The following is a 23,363-nucleotide window of genomic DNA, read 5'->3' as shown; positions in this document are numbered from 1 at the left end:
TACAAGATTTCATCAGATCGAGTTGACATCTAATTTAAACCAAATTTTATATTTGTCAACAAGCCTAGATATAATCAAACTATTAGTCTTTATGATATGCCGTAATTTATATTTTATTAATATTTAATTATGAGGGTGCTGTTAATTAATATATAAAGTTTAAAAATTAGAAATGTATTTATCAGTAAAATTGTTTGGAATCTGAACATTGGCTTAAAAAAATTACTGGGCCTCGGTCTCATGAAGGTTGAGATTGTAACATCAAATCACTTTTTGCAGAAGCCATTCTGCTACATGGTTTGGAGCTTGGTCAAACTTGAGGGGATAAAATTGTTTTGATGCTGTAGCAGATTGCCCTCTGCTTATTAAGATTTTTGTTTTTATTTCTTGATCTTCCATTGCAAAATGAATGAATGTGTTGATAGATAATTTGCCTTCTCTTTCCTTTGTTGTCATTGTTACATTTACATTGAGAGAGTGCAAGGTGTTAACAGGTGTCTAATTGCTGTACTCCTCCTAATGTTATATTTATTCAATGTTTTAATAACAACTGCATGACAGATTTAATTTTTACTGACATTTTGTATTTTTCACTTCTGTAAATGTGCATCATATGTTGTTATATTTCAGATGCAACATGGCTATCAACAAATTTTGGTATTATAATATGTATAGAGTGTTCAGGGATCCACAGAGATCTTGGTGTCCACATCTCCAGAATACAGTCACTAACGCTGGACAACGTAGGCACGTCTCAACTACTTCTTGCCCGTCACATGACAAACCTCGCTTTTAATGACGTTATGGAGGCAACCTTGCATGTTCCCAAGCCCACACCAAACAGTAGCATGTAAGTATCATTAGCAACAGTAGAAACTCAATGATATATGTGTGTATCTAATATTACGAGGTGTACACCAAAAGTACGTGCCGTTTCGTTCTAATTTTCAAGAAAAATGAATACAATGAAATAACCTGTGATTATTTTTCAACAAACTCTCCCTCTTTATTGATACATAGTTGCCATTGCTCAGTCCATTTTGCGTAGCATGTGGCATAGTCATATTTGGAGATATGTTTTAGATACTGGAAAACAGCACTTCCCAGGGATGATCTATTGGCAAAATGGCGTCCACGAAGAGAATTCTTGAGGTTTGGGAACAACCAGAAGTCACTCGGGGCTAAATCTGGTGAGTATGGTGGATGTGTCAGAAGTTCAATACCGTGGTCAGCCAAGAATGAGGTCACAACATTAGCACGATGTGGCGGTGCATTGTCCATGTGGAGAATGAAATTGCCATTAGCCATTTGTGGTCGTTTCATAGTCAATTTCGGCAAAAATTCTGTAGCCCCAGGGTATCACAAATCTCCTGCATGGTGACACGCCTATCTTCCATGATAAAATGTTCAACACGGTCAATGTTAGCATCAGTTGATGCTGTTTTCGGACGTCCAGACCTCTGCTCGTCTTTCACACTCGTTCGTCCATCTTTGAACTCACGCACCCACTTCCTAACAGTGTTTTCTGCAAGAGCACTATCACCACACACGGCCTCCAGTTGGCGATGAATAGCGGCTGCACAACGTCCAGCTGCGGTAAGGAATTTCACAATTACCCGTTGCTCTTCAAGTGGAAATTCAATTTCCCCAGGCAGTATCAGAAACATGTCTTACTCCTTCAGGCACTGTCACTCAACTACTGCCACCTAGCACACAAAACTGACACTGCTTGAAGACGAAGGATGGAAATCTCCAATGCCATAGTTATTTCCCTGAAAAGAGAAGAAAAGTTGACTTCAGAACAAAACGGCACGTACTTTTGGTGTGCACCACATATAGGGAGGATGGTATTCCGGCAACCTCATGTGCCTGCAGCTTCCGGTATGGCTATCACAAGGTCAAGCACCCTAGCATGGCCTTAGTGCTTACATGTTGTTTATTGCTTGTTCAAGCAAGAATTGGAATTTGACTGTGAAACTTCTCCAAGTAAATCACTTGTACATTGTACATTTTGAGTGGTTAAAAAGCTACCACATTTGTGCAAAATATCCTACCTGCTGAAGCAAATGCTAGATTTCAATTCTGTTAGTGGTTACAATGTTTGTGACGGGAAGGTAAACTAAAAACCTTCTTTTCTGACAAGGCTTGGTTTCATCTCTGCAGGCATGTCAATTCACAAAATAACTTAAAGCTGCAATGTATTGGGTTTTAGATGCTGGTTTTTGGTATTTCTTTCATACCAAAAAATATTAACATGCCAATATACCTAGGATACCAAAAATACAAAACATACGAAAAATATGGATTAGACTGAAAATACCCATCATACCAAAAATAATGCTTTTGGTACATCAGTTTTTTCAAATATAGTTATCAGGTTTGGTGTATTGATTTTTTCAAGAGTTCTATGCAGGTCTGCTTGATATTAAGTTTTAGATATCAGGTTTTGGTATTTGCTACATACCAAAAAATACCAATATACTGAAATAGCAGGAATACCAAATTATCAAAGATACCAAAATACTGACCATAATGAAAATAACAATCAAGCCGAAAAATATCAACGATATTTTGGTCTATTGAATTATTGATATTGCTACATAGTATGCAAACTATCAAGTTCCTTTTATGCTTTATATAATTTCATAGGCTGTGAGCATTACATAACAAATTATTTGTTTGTTTCCTTCACAGGGAAGAGAGGTATGAATTCATTCGAGCCAAGTACGTGGAGAGAAAATTCGCCCTTCGGACATGTGCAGACGAAAGGGATCTCTTCAGCGATTTGCAACACGCTGTAAATAACAAGCAGCTGTATCAGCTGCTTCAGGCATTTGCAGAAGGAGTCAATCTCGCAGCACCCTTGCCTACTAACGTAAGTAAATTATATATATAATACAGTACATATGTACAAATCATTTTGTATGTAAATTTTTTAGATCTACAGCTTCGTTGTATGTGTACATCTTCTTTAATGGGTGTGCACATTGTGGGTTCACAAATATGGGTTGCTACAAGACAATCTAACATTGATATTTACAATTATCGAGATTGAAGAACGTTTAAGTTTTTATTAATAAAAATCTTCAGATTAATGTAATATTTGCTCAGATTTTGGTGCCCTTCTACTGAATTTGGTACCCCCTCCCCCCTGATTGTTAATTTTGCATTACTGTGAAATATATTGAGTACAATCATTACAGCATACAGTGAGTAGTGACAACAATAGTACTGTATTCCTAATAGAACAATATTGTAAAAATGACACTTTTAATATAATACAACACCAAAATGGTTATTTTATAACTGATATTTTTCAGTACTGAGAATAGTACAGGAATATACCTTAGTAATTACTTCAGTAAAATGTGTAACATGTATATTACCGATTTTTATTGTTCTTGATTTTCTAAATGCACTGCACCTAATTTCAGTCATTATTTGGTAGCCTCCTCATCATAATCATATTGTTTTCAGTATTGGTTTTTAAGCAATAAGTGTAAACTTTAAATGACATGGCTTACAGAAATGGCTACACTGCAAGTGCACACTGGCAGTTAGGGTGAAAATCATGATTTTTTAAATTTAAATAGGATTTTTTATTTAAATCAATATTTTTTAAAAAAAACGCTTAAAATTTTTTGTATGGTTTTTGGCATCATACATATAGATATTTGTTTTTTTATAGAAAGGCTTTTGCTTGTAAACGACCCTGTAAAATATTTGAACAGTTTGATTAAAGCAAATAAAAATATATGTACAGTGGCTCCGGAAAGTATTCGTCTGAGCACAATCAGACTGTAAAACCATGCATAGCACTTTACAAAAGAAGAAAAGCATGAGGAAAATGGAATACCGACGCACTTCTACATTTGTTCTGCAAAAATCAAGAGAGATAGCAAATATATTACCTGCTGTGTTCGAACACAACACAAATATCAAAAATCATGTCTTATTACGCACCAAACTAGTATTAGTCTACAAAATTGCATGAAGCCACATCCCCTAGGTACTCGCTTTTGAGATCAAGGTGAATCTCTTGTAGTGTAAATACGAGCTTTCTTTCATTGCAACAGGGAATGTGTGTGCTGGAGGCCAGGGCTGGACCTGTGTGGAAAAATGGGGCACAAATCGAAAGAAACTACCAAAGAGGAAAGGCATATTGCTGTGACTGTTGTCAAAGCAGGTTATTGTAAAGAATGCCAATGGAGACAGTTTGAGTGGTTTGCAGGAATAACAAAAATTTAAATGTGTGTGTTAAGTGGGCGGTGGTTAGCATTGTAATTGTTAATAACTATGAAAATAATAAATTTTTTAAAGAAAAGTCCAAAGGCAAAATTTAATTATCTCCCCAATATCTTGCATATAATCAATGTTGCAAATGAATATCTAGAGAAAATATTTCCTGCCCTTAAAGAGTTAATGATAATGACACTATTATGATGGTTTGCATATCAGCTGCCATGTTTATTTACAGCTTAATGATAATGACACTATTAACGGTTTAACATGATTAGCACTTTGTATGTTATTCTACACAAAGTGTTTGCCTATAAAAATTATTGAATTTTAAATCAAGACAAATTTAAGTGTGTTTACAATTTACAAATTACGTTTCTATTAGTATATGTATTTTGTTTCCTTTCTTTTGTTTTCTTAGAGCCTAATAAGCACCATTCAATGATTACAAGATGAATGCACTTTCACAAAAAGTGATTGCGATATCTACAAAATAAATCCTTATGTACATTATTCCATAAATTATTTCTTCAAAGTGATTAAAATCAACCCATCTTGCTGGCAGTAATGATAATTTTATAGGGGCCAGTACTTTCACAGGGGACTGCATGCTTACTCTTTTTAAAACTTTATCTCTTTCTTGTTTGCCTGGTTCGCATTCTCTTTGGCTAGGCAACCCCCCTTTTCCAGCTATTGCTCTGCCAAGTTGTGTCTAAATCTTAAAGCTTACTTTTGGACCATGCTTTCAACAAATGCAAGGTGTTATTTTTTGGCAAGTACATTTACAGAAAAATAAAAATATTACATTATTAATTTTCTTGCAATTTCAGGACATTGGCGAAACAGCTTTACATTTAGCCGTAAGGCATGAAATGGGATCATCATTGCACATAGTTGATTTTCTAGTTCAAAATACTCCTAGTGTAGACTGCTGTACCATAGAAGGAAACTCCCCTCTCCACTACTGCGCTCTCTATGATCGCAGTGAATGCATGAAGCTGTTTTTAAGAAGTGGAGCCGACCCAACGTTGAAGAATAAAGAGAATAAATCTCCTCTAGATATTGCAGAGGAGAGAAGTCATGATACTTGCCAGGAACTGGTGAGTATTTCACAAGTTTTAGAAATAGATATATCACTCTTCTGTGATTTTTAATAGAACTGAGCCAATACCACTTTGAACTAATACCGATATTTGAAAATTGTAACAATTAAGTTGTTCAAAGCATTGATTAATATTTGCAAGTGAGTATCTCGCTTCAAGTATAACCATCAATTTACGAGAGTTTTGCTTTCAAATATGACATCAGGATATTAAAATACCAGCGGAACCTCTATTTTACGTTTTTCGGGAGACCACAGTGTAAGAATTAAAAATGGGGGAAAATCTGGCAAAAATTCATAGTATTTTGTTCTATTGGAACAGTACAGATTGAATGTATAATGCCGGAAAATGTAAAACCGAGGTTCCACTGTAATTACAAAATACATCTTTTTCACATAATATTGGCGCAAAATCAATGGAGATCTCGAATTTTGCACAACTTCAGATAATTGGTCTCCATGAAAGTGTTGTTCGGACCCGTGAAAGACCAAACACTGGAAAAGTATCAGCCGGTATCGGTAAATAAAAATCCAATTGTTACTGCTAATATCAGTCGATATCGATACATGGTATTGGAGTCAATCTTAACTTGTAATTGTACAGAATTAAGTGCTGTATGCCTTACAGGTGTATCTTTTTATTATTTAGCATCACTCTTTTTGCCACTTTCGGGTAATTGGAATGATGAGGTTGAGTGATGATTAGATGTAATTGGTGATGGGATAATCACAAAGAACACCCATGAACAGGCTGGGATTCAAACCCACGAACTTTAGTAGCAATCAAAAGTTGACTGCTTAACTTGCTTGGCCACTGAGCTGGCAACTTACATAACTAATACTGAAATCAGTTATTACTAAGGCTCAGCCTTGTCTTATGAATGAATATTTCAGAAGTGTCTCTTGTTTCTTATAGCCATGTGTATTGCAACAATATCAAGACTTAAGACACCACAAAACTATTCCAGGGTTCATGATGGATGCGGTAAATGCTGTTTAAAATTACTTACATGAAATTTAGAAATTCCATACTTTCGCATTGCACAATTTAATGGTTAAATCCTATTCATTTTGAAGATCCTCTGTCTTCATTCACTAAGGGTGCGGCATCTGGAGCAGAGATGTGATTCCGCACCCTTAGTGAATGAAGACAGAGGATCTTCGAAATGAATAGGATTTAACCATTAAATTGTGCAATGCGAAAGTACGGAATTTCTAAATTTCACGTAAGTAATATTACAGGGTGTTTACATATTCTAAGAATAAAACATGGAATCTGCATGTATTTCTTCAGTAACTTGAAAATCTGTGTTGTGAAGTTGTTACAATTGGCTGAAACTAAACATTCCTAAAATTGTAATTTAAATAGGGGCAACCAACGTAATTTTTTTTTTTTTTGTATATGGTTGAGAAAGGTAAAAATTTTCATATACGTACACATTACTGCATCATATCTCATGTAAATATATGGGTTTGACAGGTGGAAGAAAATCTATTCTACACAATTTACTCATTGTCCCAAATAAAAGCGTGAAGTGCAACTGAAACCATGTTGCCCCCACATGCCTGAATACCAGGCTAGAATTGAGAATTGATTGTGTTTCCTTATATGTGGGACAATGAGTAAGCTGTGTAGACTAGACAATCACATACTGTTTTGTTGTATGCCCATCTGCACTAATTCTTCAGGAGAGCTAATTGAAGTTGGATCTACGTGGATTTTGAATATACTACACAATTTGCACAAACATATTATTATAGTTGATAATTCACACCACTTAATAGCCAGATATGTCATTTCAGAATGTGACACATTAACATGTATGGAACACGATAACATCAACTCATTTCTGATGAAAAGTCACGATAACAGCATTCAGCCGGCGAGTTGATGTTGAGCTTTCACAAGCATTTTTTGAATGATAAGATATACAACCTTTGCACATTTATCATTCAAAAAAATCTGTGCCCCCCTCCCCCTTTGGTGAAGAAGAGAAATTGTCTATTGTACAGGTTTAGGTTTAGATCAAGTTTCTGTGGATGTATAAGAATATCTTATTCCTATCAATAGCAATAAGAACAATTGTATTCCACGACTTCTTCATTTGTAGCATGATTTGGGAGACTTATACAGTCACCAGTTGGTGACATATTTTAGGCACATATGCAGTATTATTTTAGGTTTGAGACATTTTAATATTTTGCTACAAAAACTAAGTGGTCAAGTGCATGACTCAATGAACTTTGTTTCCAAATTGTAGCTTCGCCATGCACTCCAGCGGCAGAAAACACTGTTCGAAAATGTAAATATAGACTGGAACCTGTCCCACGATGAAGGATCCACCGATTTCTCAGATGACGAGACAATTATCGAAGACAGGGTGAGTATACATTTCGTCTCATATGCTTAAAAAAACATCACCTTGGGTTATACATGGGAAAATATATTGCAGCATAGCATGTGTGTGTGTGTGTGTGTGTGTGTGTGAAATGTTTCAATAAGTAAAGCTAGATTTCCTTTTGCTTGATAAATGAAGATTCAACATTACATTTGTGATTTTTCTATAAACTGGTTACAGACTTTACTCACAGTAACATTTAAACAAACCAAACAAGTAAACAATTAATAAAAATAATAAAATACATACATGTGAAAACCTGCTTTATAATATTATACTGGCTCATGTGTCAACACTGCACATGGGAAAAAGATATAGGTACATAAAATACATGTCATTAATATAATATAACTTGCTTCTGATCAATCAAGTCATAATTTCATGATGTCCCAAACTTAAAAACACAAATATAGATATAAATTTAATATGAAGGAATTAAAAATTGACGTTTACATGGTTAACTAACAGCAGTATAGTTTCTCGTGCTAAAAATGTGTAATTAAGCAAAATTGTATATTATTTTTAATGCTCTCAAATGCTGTATATTTTATAATGTTTTGAAAGTGTCATATTATGTTAAAATTAAAATGTTTATTTCACTTATTCATTCCATAATGCAACAATTTAATAATCAGAATGAACTTAGGCAATTTATAATACAATATCTACCCTAATTTTAACAGTTTGAGTTGCTGTTTTAAGTTCACTTTATGCACAGTAAGGCTAATTGGGACTGGACCTACAGTTTAGAGTGGGATCCGAACCACTTGTGCCTCCACCGGGTATCGAACCCGGGACCCCTCGATTAGAAGGCAATGACGCTACCACTGCGCCATGGGGGAGGGCCTAATTTTATCAGTATTCATTATTTAATTTACAAAAGGAAATGACTTGTAGGGAGAAAGTAATATTTAGAAAAAGTTTGGTGAAAAGTAAACATGAATTTATATGGGTTGGAAGATAGGGGAATTGCTAAAAACAATACAGTGAACAGTAAAGCTGCATAATACGAAAAAAAAAAAAACAACTTAAAATGTGTGAGTAAGAATGTTAGACCATGTCGTGCTTCTTTTCTATACGAATATGAATTTTCTTGCTATACACTGTTCTTGGTGCCTACTTGAAGTTTTCTAAGGTTTTTCTCTTTCATAATAAATGTGTTCACTAGACTCCATCTAGAAGAAAAATAAACTTTCATTGCCAGGCCTTCTTTGAAGTTTGTGTTTACGTGTGTTGGCAGAATGGATCGGTGACTCCGGAGAAGAAGGCGAGATCGCGGCCACCTAGTTTTGCCAGTGCCGAGTCCCCCGTGAACCTACGGTCTAGGTCTTCGACGTCGGATAGTCTGAAGTCAGGAAATAGTCCTAACAACAACTATAGGCAGATGCCCCCTCCGCCCCCACCACAGAACAGGAAGCCGTCTCTAGGTAAGTTTCTGTTGTTTTGTCGTAACTGCTCTTGCAAAGAACATTACTTTTCTTACATATCAGTATGAATCCATATCTGTTCATATGTTCATTTTGCCATTTTTATCCTATGCATTTTTTTAAAATATTTTTTAAAAAAATCTTAATGTTTTTTCTAGCCTAACTAGAAAGATAAGAGGCTTATTGCTTGTCCATGTAGAGTAGTGGTTGAAGCATATTGCTCATAACATCACCTTCACTATGGGTGCAATTGAGTGTGTGTCTGTGCATTCATGGAATGGTGTAAATCACCCAATATAGCTGTAAATTTTTCTTCTTTTTTTAAACCTTTACATGTACTAACATGTAAAGAACTCTTTAACAGACTTTCACAGTGCACAGGATATAAACACAAATAGCTTTTCTTGTGCAATGTTCTATTTGTTGTGCGTTTTGAAGTTATGAGGCTTTTAAAAAAATATAACTTTTATCCTGCTTGTTTGCAGCTACAATTCACGATTCATGGTTGCCACTGTTGTTTATGTCAGGAAACATGGGCAAGGATGCTGTGGAAACAAATATCATGCCAGCATAGATACCGGCAGTGTAAAAGTCACAGGGTTTGACCCTCTTCTCCTTAAAGCATGCTCACATCCTATATTTTATATTTTTTTCATTAAAGAAAGATATAATTTTTGTTCAGAGGTATTAACACTGTCTTGTGTTGATTTGTGACAGTCTGTGTACTGTTGCTTTCCAATAGAGAATATAACTACAGCTGGCAACCATGAACCTGTGATACACGGCTGCACGTATACAAGATAGAAAATACAATCGAGAGTTTGTAGCATTGAATGAGGTCCCAACAGGCAAAAAAGTTATTTGTCTTGATGTCTGCTTCATGCTATGAAAGTTTGCCACTGCTGTATGTGAGTACCATGTGTGTATGTCTCTGTGTATCCCATAGCCAGTTGTTTAATCTTCGAGCGGGCGCGGATAATAATCTTTTCACCAGCGGGCACGTGACGCACTTTTTACGTCATTTAGTATCATTCAAAATGAGCAAGGAAATTATAATGTAAATGTAAAATTTTTTGGGTCTACATTTATTTATATCATTTCTGATGTTAATATAAATGAAACATATTGAAATACAAGTTGAATGGTGAAAAAAAGAAGTACATAACTTAATACATTTTTATAGCACACCACGGTTTTCATCAGCAGGCGCGTGTCGTACTTTTTACTAGGGCTGAGCCGATACTGATGTATCGGTATCGGCCAATACCGGTGGTATCGGCATCGGTGAGTATCGGTTGATTTTCTCTTACCGATACCATCCGATACCAAAGATTTTCAGTGGCTAGAAAAGCAGGCAAAGGTATCAGCTCGTCTCAACATTTGTCCTTTTTAAAAGTTTGTTCACCCTTCCTTGTGACAGATTGGAAGACACACAGGAAGTTCCATATATTTTCCTAGAAACACTGGATCATAAACCCCCACCCCTCCTGGGAAGCAGATGGCAAGATCAAAGACATGGGTAAGTGAAAGCTGAACCCAAACGTGACCATGAAGGCATGTATCTGCTTAGTTAACGCTCTGGGAAATTCATTGCCAATACTTGCTTGAAGCTCGTGGTAGTAAGATAGGTGGAACCCCCCGCCATGCTAAAGCCGGGTCAGGTAGTTGCAGAGTTCTTGGAAAAGAGGGATGAATGGTCACTGTGAAATTAGCTTTGTTTTATCTACGTTCAAGCACGAAGGGGAATCAGCAATTTATACATATCCTCTTCACTTCTGTCTTTCGTGTGACTGCCGGTATCGGCCAATGATGGCTATTTATTTCCACCGAAAGCCGGCCCCCGTGGCGGAGTGGTTAGCACATCGCGCTACGATGCCAGGGTTCGAATCTCGGCTTGAGCATGGATGTTTGTGAATGTCCATTCATCACATCATCACTCATCCCCATCTTTGCAAAATTAGCCAAAAGTGGCACAAAAAGCGAAGTAAAATAAATCAAATCAATCAGTCAATCAATAATTTCCGCCTAGATTACATTGGGAACATATGGGTTTGAATGACAGTACTAAGAAAGATAAGCTAACCGGTACTGGACCTACATTTTAAAGTGGGACCCGAAGCACTATGTGCCTTCACTGAGTATCGAACCAGCGATCTACTGATACACCATCGGAGAGGCCCCTCTAAATATTTATGTACACCACTACTTACAATAATGTACATAAAATATTTATCAGGAACTTTACTTTTCATCAAATGTACATACCATCATTTTTGTTATTCAATAAATATTCAATTTTTTACTTCTTTGACATAAATTTCGATGCCATGACTGTTGTTTTTACACAAATCTTAGCAGTCTTAACTACACATAAGCTATGATGAATATTTGCTGTTTTATCTCTGATTTTATAGCATCTTTTTACTATTTATGTAATAACAATATTTTTTAGTCAAGATAGAAAGAACAAAATAGTATTAACGTTGTCTTTCCTCCGTTTCTTAGTCTGTGGTTACATACAACAATACTCCATACGCATCAGAGAAATTAAGTACTAATTAATTAATTTTCATATTATTGCAAATAATTATATTAACGTATTAAATAGAAAATTTTATTATTATATTTCTGATACACTTGGCTCTGACTGGCTCCCTAAATTATATATTTCTAAATATGTGCCTAGTGATGTATCGAGTTAGTATGACTCCGTAACTAGCCTTCTTATGGAAATATACAAGTATTGGTATCGGTCATGGTGGTATCGGCTCAGCTCTACTTTTTACGACAGTGATATTCCTGCTGAAAACCTAAATGTTACAAGTATATATGCACAAACACTACATTCCAAGTTCAAGAAACCTCACTTGTTGTTAAAACGTCTACATTCTGTCGACTCATTTTCGACAATGACCTGACGAAAAAATTGCAGAACAGGAGCAGGCACGCAGCGCAAACTTTACGACACGGTGTTCTGATCTCAAATAAACAACAATTGAAAGAGTATAACATGGATTAGAAACCTCCTTGAGGAATACATAAAAAAAGCATAGGTCGCCGAATTCAAAGGAAACACAAGAAAATTAAAGAACATTACTTCTGTCGTAAATTTTGCACAGGTGCGCCCACTCGAAGGTTAAGTTATCTTAGTCAAAATTTAAGAGAAGAAATACTAAGAAGCGAGTCTTATAACAACTCTTACTAGATTATATTGATATCAATACTAAGGCTGATTGTTCATAGGTGGAAACAACAATATTCTTAAATTGTCTGATTATACATATTTGGTACACGTGGTTCTCTTTCAACAATATCTCTATTTGAAGGTATCTATATTCCCAAAGGCTTCTTCTTCTTATGTATGTATCTTCTTATAACATTGACTTCTTCTTCTATGTACATAAATAGGCTTCTTCTATGTAGTACATATAGGTTTCTTCTTCTTATGTTCATAAATAGGCTTCTTATATATCTTCCTTCCTATAATATGGACAGGCTTCTTCTTCTATGTAGTACATATAGGTTTCTTGTTCTTATGTACTGATTCTTCTTCTACGTACATAAATAAGCTTCTTCTTCTATGTAGTACATATAGGTTTCTTGTTCTTATGTACTTATTCTTCTTCTATGTACATTTATTCTTATAACATGGATAGCCTTCTTCTTCTATGTAGTACATATATGTTAGTTGTCACGTCTGCTAACAACTTATAATTTTATTTACATGGATGTACTTCCCCTCATTATTGCTTTCTCCCACATCTCATGTACCGGATTGTTCTCACTGATATCCTTGGGAATATCTGAGGGATCTAACTGTGTTGGTCTGAATTTCTTTTCTTCCTTAGCCAAATTATGCTTCAAGCCTAATGGGTCAGGAACCCAAACTGGCGGTTGTATAATTTCTCCACCTTCCTTTCTTCGTTGCTCCAACACAGCTTCACGGGTTTTTCGACCATTTGTCTTCCCATGTTTCTTCGGCATTGGCCCAACTGTCTATTTACCCCTCATTTGGGTCACTGTTTAGGACTACTGCACCACCGACTAACTAATACAACCAAAAGGGGACAATTGAGGATCGCATCCATCTCACGCGCTCGGCTCAATCCGGTGCCACAATCCAATATGCGCAACTCGATAGTGCTCTGGGGCAGCCCAGGAGATGGTGCCACCAAGGGAAAGACAACCAGAAGCTCTGATAAAACTTTCTTTCTATCAGAAGGAAAGACATAAATCGAACAATGTTTCCCAACGTCTTAAATCTCCTGACACAAACATGCGTGATTATTATGGCGATCATTTCATTCTTACACCTTTTCCGTAATTCATTGTTGTTCTGTTATGCTCAAACATCAATTATCCCTTTGCAATGTATACATTTGGTTTTAGTGTAATTTCGTCTTACATTAGTCCTCTAATTAATACAATTTCCATGTTTACCTCATGCTGCAATCTGCTATTCACTTCAACTATCAGGTACGTGACATGAGGATTTTGGCATCAGAAAGCAGCAGTCTGCTTGTTCTGGAGACAACTTGTTGGGAACTATTCCAGATTACCTGGAGTGAAAACTGAGCTTATGAATGATAGTGCTTTAAGATATTTCAAGTTCATCATCAAACGCTGGTTCCAGAGTTTTCACCAATGAAGTGGAGCAGGCACCAGTATGGGTGGTTGCTGGTTGTCAAGATCAGAGTATGTATGAGGCTCAGTCAATAAATAATGAGGCAGAGGATATTTCACAGTACTTACGTAACGAACCTCAGAAGTATTGTCCACCACTGTTTAGGCATTTATCCCATTGTGACACCAGTCACAAAATTGCATGCTCGTAGAACTCCTTTGGCTGCTGTTGGAACCAATTGCACACATATTCCTTGACATCATCGTCCGATTGAAACCGTTGCTTTTTGCGACTATAGGGGGGGCTCAGGACTTCCCACTTGAATTTTTTCAGACATTCCTTTGTTTCGTTGGGGCTGTGTGTGGTTTAGCATTGTTGTGCAATAGGACGACACCACGGGAAAGGTGACCAGGACGTTTTGATTTGATTGCCTTCCTGAGCTTCGTTAACGTTTCACAATACCGCTGGGCATTGACCGTAGCTCCATGCTTCAGGAAGTCGACGAGGAGCAGTCCCTTGCGATCGAAGAAGAACGAAAGCATGACCTTGCCGGCACTAGTGTAGAGGGTCTTGTGAACTTCTTTGGTGGAGGGGAATCTGCATGCTTCCACTGACGACTTTGCCGTTTTGACTCGGGCTCAAAGTGGTGGCACCAACTTTCATCACCGGTAACAATTGTTGAGAGGAAATCGTCCCCATCATCGTTGTAATGCTGCAGCGATTGAAGAGAGATGTCCATGCGACAGGCCTCTTGTTCCGGTGTCAACTGATGCGGAACCCATTGAACTCACACTTTACGGAACTTCAACGTGTCCTTGATGATTGTGTGGACCGTGCCAGGACTAAGCTCCACTGATGCTGAAATGTCTTCCACTGTTACACAACGGTCTGTCTTGATGAGCCCATCCACCTGTGCAACATGCTGGTCTGTGACACGCTTCGGTGCTCCACGTGTCGTCCCCGAGCAACATGCATCCTTCGCAAAAGTGTTTGTTCCACTCCTGCACTTTTGCCTGGGACATACAATGCCCCTTATATATCCTTTCCATTCGTTTATGAATTTCATAACCCCCTACACATTCCTCTGTGAAGCGCACAACATCCCACTGCTCCTCTTCGGATGCCTCATTACGCGTCGCAGTCAAACACTGAATGCCATCTAGCGGGAAAACGTGAATGAATCAGTTTTGTCACACCTGCACCTCCATTTTGGGCCCATCGACCTATTTCTAACTACCATAGTTTTGGTGTAATATCCTTTGCCTTGTTATTTATTGACTGATCGGTAGAGTTAGAAGTATTTTCTTCTGTTGCAGGGTGCACAGTCACGTCACATTATATGCCACAGATTTCCTGCAGCTGTCAGATTTCCAATAATAGTGTGGGAGCCTAGAAACTAGTTTCTCCAATGACATTGTCATCTTAACTGATAAACCAATGAGTGTTAGCTGCAGCACATGGATGACTGACAAAATGGACACATGGCCCAATTATGAGCACACTATCTCTTAGTTAACAGATTTCTTGTTTCAGCCTGTTTTGCTCTGTGGACAATCCCAGTGTTTCTACATCCTCACAAGTAAGATACTTGAATGACTAACCCTTATTCCAGGAGTGAATGCCCACGGAAGCTTGAAGAAGCGTGCAGCCCCTCTTCCGCCAGTGTCAAATATCTACGGAACCCTTCCGAATAGTCATAGCAGAACTCCATCGGATCCATTGTTACCCAACCAGGGTGCGTACACACTCAACCACAAGCGCTCACCTTCTAGTGATTCAGGGACGATCGGTGCCAACCCAACCATGAACAGTACAATGTCGAGCAGAGGCTCAATTCCAGCTGGTATACATTTGGGTATGTACTTTTTGCTGTTTAGCTTTTATGAACCCTTTTCATTACTTGTTATCTGCACATACTAAACTTGCTGTGCCATTTAACTGTTGCTGGGGTTATGAATAACACTGTGCTGAATATAAATGATGGTTGGGAGTAAATTCTCAGTATCTTATCAGAATACAATAATTGACATAACATGTACAAGTGAATTTTTAAATTCATAAGACCTAGTGATATGATGGGCAGCTTTTTTGGAATTTTCCTCTCCTTTCAAGAAACCACTATGATATTCCAAAATCCGAAGATTTACATCTGTTTAGAATTCACATGAATCTTCATGTAATTTGCTTTCGTTCTTGTCTTGATATTCTCAACAGTTTTGTTTGTACGTAAGTCTATTAAACTATTGATAATATCAAGACAAGAGCAAAAGCAATCATAGCCATTTTTTGAAAGGAGAGGAAAATGAGATAAAAGCTGCCCTTGTGTTGGCCAAAGGTCCGGTCGAACCTTAGAACCTAAAGTGATATCTGAACCACTATGTGCCTCTACCAGGTATCAAACTCGGGACACCTTGATTACACCATGCCATCAGGAAGGCCAGTGCATTTACAGTATGCCAAAAAATACAAATGTTATAAAATATTATTGTGCATTATAAAGTCTTCAGCATTATTAAATTGGCACAGATTAATTTTCTCATGTTCTTCCAGCTGGTGCCAAACTAGTAATTCCTGCTGGGGAGCCTCCACCTCTGAAAAGTACCTCTAGTTCTTTCGACAAGCTTCACAACAGCAATTCGAGTCTCCAGAGGCCACGAGGTCCTCCTCCACCAGCTCCTAGTCCCATGCAGAGGCTTTCCAACGGGCGCTCAACCGAAAGCATCTCCTCTATGTCCTCGGATGTAGAGTCAACAAGCAGTATACACAATCCTATCCCACCACCAAGAAAGGTAAATATACTAAGAATGTTTTTAGAATTAAGTAAGATGCTTGGATGAATGTGTACGTGTGCTTAGTATTTTCCCTCCCTTGATTTGTAACTACGGTAGGCTGATACCATTTTGGACCAATACCACTACAATGCTGATAAGTCTTATAGATTCGCATTGATACCAATGCTTCAACATTGTAACACACACATATATATATACACAAGAGATGATTAAAAGTAATGCCTTCTACTTCATAACTCATTAACAGATGGCATGACTGTCGTAATACAAGAGCTCACTTATTCCTTGGAATGTCACTTACTACACGAAGAGAAATAATTCTGTATTTCGCGATCTGAGTCGCATTTTCAAGATAGAAGATAAAAGATCAACGACACTTGGAGAAGAGGCACAGAATACTGACCGTAGCGTCTCTACGATCAGTGTTGCCAGAAACAGTTGATAGAAAACAAGAAGTACTTTAGCCAGTGTTTACTGTAAGGTCTTGAAATTGAGGTATGTAATGACCATTCATCGGTTTCGTGCGAGCAGTGTACTGAGATTGAATTTCTCACTGTTGATGGCATTGGCATGCTGCAAGCATAATTTGGGCCAAGAAAGTCAGAAGAATTTGAAGCAGACATCCTCTGAGAGTAGTACACAGCATTAGGGTTGAGCTTTTACCAATGCATTGTTGTGGTTATCTTCATTGTATAACAATACGCGACGTTAATGGACCAAGAGCATGGTGCTTCCCTGTACAGATAGCAGTTGCTATGTTACGAAACAATAATAATACAGCACACAGAAGGAATGCTGTTGGAATTTATTTACCTGCTGATACTTATTCGTCACTTTTGCCTATTGTCTGGTCTGAAAAAATGCTGTGCACATTTACGCGGAATGTTTTCCTATATTTTGCACCAACATTGTTGGAAAAAATGTTTTTTGTGCTTACATACCAGTCATTTTAATACACTCCTCACAAAAAGTTTGGAATATTGGTACATTAGACAATAGGTGATAGACATAGCCTTGGAATTCACCAACACATGGTATCTGTCTGGTGGACGTTGTCTTGTCACGAACATATGCTACTGTGCCTACCACCCATTGTCAAATATAATAATACATATTTCAAACTTTTTGTACCTAATATAAGAATATTACAAACTTTTTGTGAAAAGTGTATTTTGATGCCATTCTCCAATATTTCAAACAAGTTGATCCATATAATTGGGGTGAAATACTTACACAATAACATAAAGCAATATTTTGAACGACGTTTAACTGTTACAATTTTCAAGCATGTATCGGTGGGAATCTGTAAGAGGATTGGTTGAAAATGGTACGGCTGTCCAACACCAGGGTGTATACCTCTCTCTTCATTTAACTCTTGATACCCAGTGAAGGAAACTGAACTTCTTGTTCTTAAAGTGAGATAAAGTAAAAAATTTCCAGTGTTATTGATTCTTCTCATTTCTCTGAGATTTTGCAAATGACAGTTTACTTGAAATTATGAATAATGATCGAAGATTTTGTGTGCATGAATGTCAAAGTCTGTAGTTTTCGGAGTGAAATCTATTTCGTGCATTACTATAAATGGACCACAAGCAAAAGAGCCTTCGCTCATCTTCCCCTCCATGTGTTCAGCTCGAGCCACTCAATACTCCTCCAACTGAGTACGGTGAACAGGAAACACGACTCAGTGAAGGTTCTTTTGTTTGTGGTCCCACTATAGTATCACATTAAATAAAAAAAAAAAATGTGATGCTTCATGTACATCGAGTACCATCACACAACAAAACTGACAGCTGAAAGTGTCAGTTTGTAATGCTTTTTTAAGGTACCATATTTACTCATGTATAATGTGCACTTTTTTCCAAAATTTTTGTGTGGGTTGGTGACTCATTGTATACACAAGACGACATGCTCCACATAGCACCAGCTTTACAACCTACAACTAAGAAAGCCATTTCTTGAACCTGAATTGTACTGCGAATTATATACGAGATATAATTGTTTGTCATTTTTCCCCATCAAAAACCAGAGTGCACATTGTACATGCATAAATACGGTATTACACTTTTTTTTGGGCTTGATGTTATAATCTGCAACTTAAAAATCAATTTTTTTTTTTTTTTAATGAACTGCTTAGGCTTGCACAAATACAAACCTCATGAGCCTCCATAGTTGGAAGTCCTCCAACTGGTCACATTACAGTAAAATCCTATATTATTGCCAGGAAGTGCACTTTTAGTATACAAGGAGCAGAAGTTAAATTTCCACTTCATTGTGTACAGGACATAATGCTGGTCAAGTGAATGTATTAAAATTTAAAATATCAGTGTTGCAATATGCATATGTTAACATCTGAATACAATGTTCAACATACAAAGTGTAAGTATGTACATGATATGTTTTTAGTCATGCTAAAAATTAAATACAAGAATTGTGATTGATAATATTGGCAAGCAAATATTTTCTCGATTTTTCTGTACTCGGTTGCATGTTATTTTTCATACTGTCTAAATGTTAAAGACAAGACTAGGTCAAGAGGATTAATCAACACATAATAGGGGAAGTAGGTAAACACAAAACAATGTATGAAACAAGGCTGTAGGTCTTCAGATCAGCATTTCATTGGTATGACTTTGGTTGTTATCTTTCACTTGGTTGTGTTTACGGTGGATTAGACAATTCTTGATTCTCCTTTGGATGTATTTTGTTTGGTAATGTTACTACGTGATACTTCAATATAGTTTCACCAGCAGACGATTTTCAGGGAACCTCTTGTAAGACAGATTGATTATTTGTGCACATTGCAACACTATTGCACAGAATGCTATAAATGTTTCACCAGCAGACGATTTTCAGGGAACCTCTTGTAAGACAGATTGATTATTTGTGCACATTGCAACACTATTGCACAGAATGCTATAAATATTTCATAGCTAACTTCACCTCTGGCCAGTATTGTGTCATCAGAATGCAAAAAGATTGACTTTATGGCTTTAATAATTCTAGTTGCAGAGTATATCATCATTGTAAGGATAATTTCAAGTTTTAAATTTTTTTAATAACTTTTTTTTTAACCACAGTTTCCTTAATGAAATGTCTTTATAAAAATGTTATCACTAATGTAAAGTCAAGTGTCTGGGTAGTGCAAGGCTAACATTAAACTGTGATTTCTAATGATGACATTGATCATGTTACAGAAAAGAGAGAGGGCAAGGCTAGAGAGCTATGCTGAAGAGACTGAATATTCTTCAAATTCGGTAAACATTGTGTATTTGTGTGGAACATGCATGATGATCATATCTAGGAAGAAAAAAACGATTTCTGTATTTAGCTGAATGCTTATTTTTTTTGGTGTTTAACATGAGCTGTCTTTGAGTTAGGTGCAAGTTTTAAAGCGATTTTTGCCATGCAGTGTTATTATTAAGTGTTTATTGGTACTTTTTTCATGTATATCTGAATACCATGTAGTAGTGATCAATTACACACTGATTGAATTTGTTCACTCGCTGTTCTCAACATATTTGTTAGAGCAATACATCACATGCGTTTGTACTTCTCTTATTATCCTGGAAATTATGCAAAATACAAACTTACTGCTTATTTTGCACCAATTTTGTGGTAAAAAAAAACAACTGGATTTTGTCATAACATATATTTTAATATTCTGATATAACTCTTGGATATTTTAAAGCAAAATTATTGATAAACTGATGCATATAATTGGAGTAGAATTGGTACACACTAATATCAATCAATATTGTGAACAGCTTTAAATTAATACATTTTTCAAGTATTGGTGGGAATCTGCATCAGTATCGGTTCAAAGTTATATCGGCTCTGCCCTACTCTTACACTTTTAAAGCTCATACATCAATGTAAACATGAATCTGAAAACCGTTATCTTAGCAACAGTTTCATAACTAATCAGAACATATGGGGCAATGCAGTTTTTTCAAAATCAGTTAATTGTCCGAAATTTCACTGAAAAATGATAATTCAGTCCTATCTTCAATTTTCATGCAATGGACACACATACATTTTAAAAGTAGAGTGTAACCTCGATTTTACGTTTTTCAGGGGACCAAGCTGTAAAAAACTTAAAATGTGGGAAAATGTAAAATCCAGGAACTTAAAATCAGGGTTTTACTGTAGTGTTCCAACAATTACAAGAAAAATGCATGGGTTGGAGATTTAATAGTGGCAACACTGCTGTATGTATGCCATGAAACGGAACTGGTGCTTCTCACATACCACACGTTAGTTTCATACCTAACTCACCTCCCAGTAAATGGACTCTTCCTTCCAACACTAGGCACATGTGCAGTGGCAAGAAGAATAGAGTATTGTTGGAATTCACGGTCTAAAGTTGTGTAGTCAGAACCCCCCAATGTCAAAGTTATGGTGATTCTCTGAGGGTCTTACCTCAACATATACCAAAACTCAAGGACAGACCTTCAGTGCGCAGTATTACCTCATCTTTGGAACATAACCTGCTTTGTGAAAAAAGAGGGGACACTTTCTGCTGAATCCTCCCATCATTTTGCAGGACAATGCTCGGTCGCACGTGGTTCAAAGTGTGGCTGATTTGTTAGCTCGAAGCGGCTGGCAGTTTATCTACCAGCCAATCACTGTGACTTTGATTTGATCCCTAAGATGAAGGAACCACTCGTGGCATTCACTTCCGAATTGTTCCAGAGATTCTTCAGGCAACAGACCGCTCCATTCGAACCATCAACAGAACAGGCACTGCTACAGGTATACGCCGACTTCCACATCGCTGGCAACGGTTGTACACAATGCTGGTGAAGGGCTGTAAAAGTCTCGCAGAGATACCATCTCTTTTGTATCATTTGTAAATAAATAGTTGCCACTATTAAATCTCCAACCCACGTACTTTGCGGATATAACATGACAAACACCCATGGTCTTCAGATGTACCATTTTTTTATTATTATTGTTGTTCCATGTAATTGTATGTTAGTGTAGATTTCTTACATAATAATGTTATTGATTTAAGTACTGATTTATGTTCACTATGCATGTGTCCCACATCAAACTCTCTTCACTTTCTCTCTCTCTCTTAAGATAATTATGTCTTATTTTTAATTTTTTTCAGTATTGATGGTTTATATTAATTGTGTTGTTTTGAAGGTGTTTCAGTGGCTGATATACTAAATGCAAACTTACTAATTGTCTTTTTAAGTCCAGAGAGATGGTCTGATTTTAGGAGTGATGAACGTATTTGAAAATTGTCCTCCTCCGTGGCTGTACTGTCTTAAGGTACTGTGCTTTGGGCTCCGATTGTGGGGCGGCATAGGTGCGAGTCCTCCTGGGTTCAGTCTTGGGGTTCTCGGCTTGTGTATAGGACCAGTAGCAATCCACCATCGTGAGGCAATTGGGGAGATACGATTGAGTAGCATAACCCGGTCTCGAAAATCTCCTATAACAGCTGGGAGTTTGACGTGCTACCCCACGTCACCCCAATACCAGTTGAAGATCTCCACACCTCTAGGTAGGAGTGTGGGAGAGAGACTGGCAGTCGGGAGATGAGGCCTAGGCCCTTCAAGGGCTGTGAAGCCACAGGTTATTATATTTATTTGAAAATTAGATTTCCTGGAGTACCAAATGTTAAGCTTAAGCAGATGTATCGAATAGGAAACAAAAAGTGATGAAAAGTGAAATTATCTTTGTGGTGTTTATGTTCATACTATGCGGTAATTTTTTGACACACTAATACTGTACACCCTGTTAAGAGTCAAAATCTGCTTACACTTTATATTTTCAAGGCTATAATTACCGACTTATGTTACAAATACTGCAGTGAAGCTCTTGATAATAATGCATGTATCATCGCTCATTTAATAACAGTAGAAGAGCATTTGTATTTTTTTTTCTTATTTTGCATCACTTTTCCATCATTTTAGCTAATAACGACAACAATTGATTTATTTTACTTCACTGTTGATAGTGAAGATGAGGATGAGTGATGATGATATGTTGAAATCAAGGGACAGCCACAAAAAACACTCGTGCCCAGGCTGGGATTCGAACCTGGGACTTTTAGAGGCAAGATCATTTAGTCGACTAATTCAACATGCTGTTACCAAGATGGAACAGTAGAAGAGAAGTTTTAGATGACTCATCAATTTGGCAAAATAATATTTCATTTTCCAAGCTAGTGCCATAGGCATCACCAGAAATTAGTCAGGGTATTGAGAAAACTTGAATAGCACAAATAATAACAATAATTATTATTATTGTTACAAAATAATTATTATAAACCAATGAAAATAAAATGTATCCTGAAATGCATAGTTATTCTATTTTGTTATTAACTTTTTCGTTCAAGAAAAGGCTTTGAAAGTTAGGAGAAAATTTAGCCATAGTGTTCATGATATGTCATGTCACCTTTCACATAAAATTCAAATTTTTGAAATTTTAAAACCATTTATTCTTTCGTTATTCTGTTCAAATAATAACTAACTGCATTTTATTTGGATTATTAACAATAACAAGCTTTCTGATTTTTTGTAACTTGAGATGAACGATGCCAATTTTCAGGACGTAGGGTGGGGGGGGGGGGGGGTCGACAGACCTGCTCAACCCCTTCCCAATGCCCATGGCTAGTGCAGTATGTCGTTTTTGAGTGTCACTTGTCACTTCAGAAAACAGTGGCAATGACACCTGATGTGCCGACCAAGTGTTATCCAATGATAATCCACATGGTAGGCCTTGAACCTTACAGGCTTTTGCACCATGAAATTTAGCGCAATATGTTAA

The 23,363-nt window shown here is 36.9% G+C and overlaps 1 protein-coding gene across 4 annotated transcripts in view; it reads left to right on the top strand.

Moving 5' to 3' along the window:
* The window catches only part of Asap (ArfGAP domain of ASAP), a 281,493-nt gene that overhangs the window by 253,561 nt on the left and 4,569 nt on the right, over positions 1-23,363 (top strand). For 3 of the 4 annotated variants that reach the window (XM_083127223.1, XM_083127224.1, XM_083127222.1), the window contains exons 9-15: positions 631-850; positions 2,695-2,875; positions 5,070-5,339; positions 7,603-7,722; positions 8,981-9,167; positions 15,404-15,646; positions 16,342-16,580. In XM_083127223.1, the coding sequence (XP_082983349.1) occupies positions 631-850; positions 2,695-2,875; positions 5,070-5,339; positions 7,603-7,722; positions 8,981-9,167; positions 15,404-15,646; positions 16,342-16,580 (1,460 nt within the window). Of the gene's footprint in view, positions 1-630; positions 851-2,694; positions 2,876-5,069; positions 5,340-7,602; positions 7,723-8,980; positions 9,168-15,403; positions 15,647-16,341; positions 16,581-19,780; positions 20,127-23,363 lie in introns of those variants that run through there. The other variant, XM_083127225.1, reaches the window with a different exon arrangement.

Source organism: Lepisma saccharinum, chromosome 8, assembly GCF_977018435.1.
Source record: "Lepisma saccharinum chromosome 8, izLepSacc3.1, whole genome shotgun sequence".
Classification (NCBI taxonomy): domain Eukaryota; kingdom Metazoa; phylum Arthropoda; class Insecta; order Zygentoma; family Lepismatidae; genus Lepisma; species Lepisma saccharinum.
This window is presented reverse-complemented; position numbering and strand designations above follow the sequence as displayed.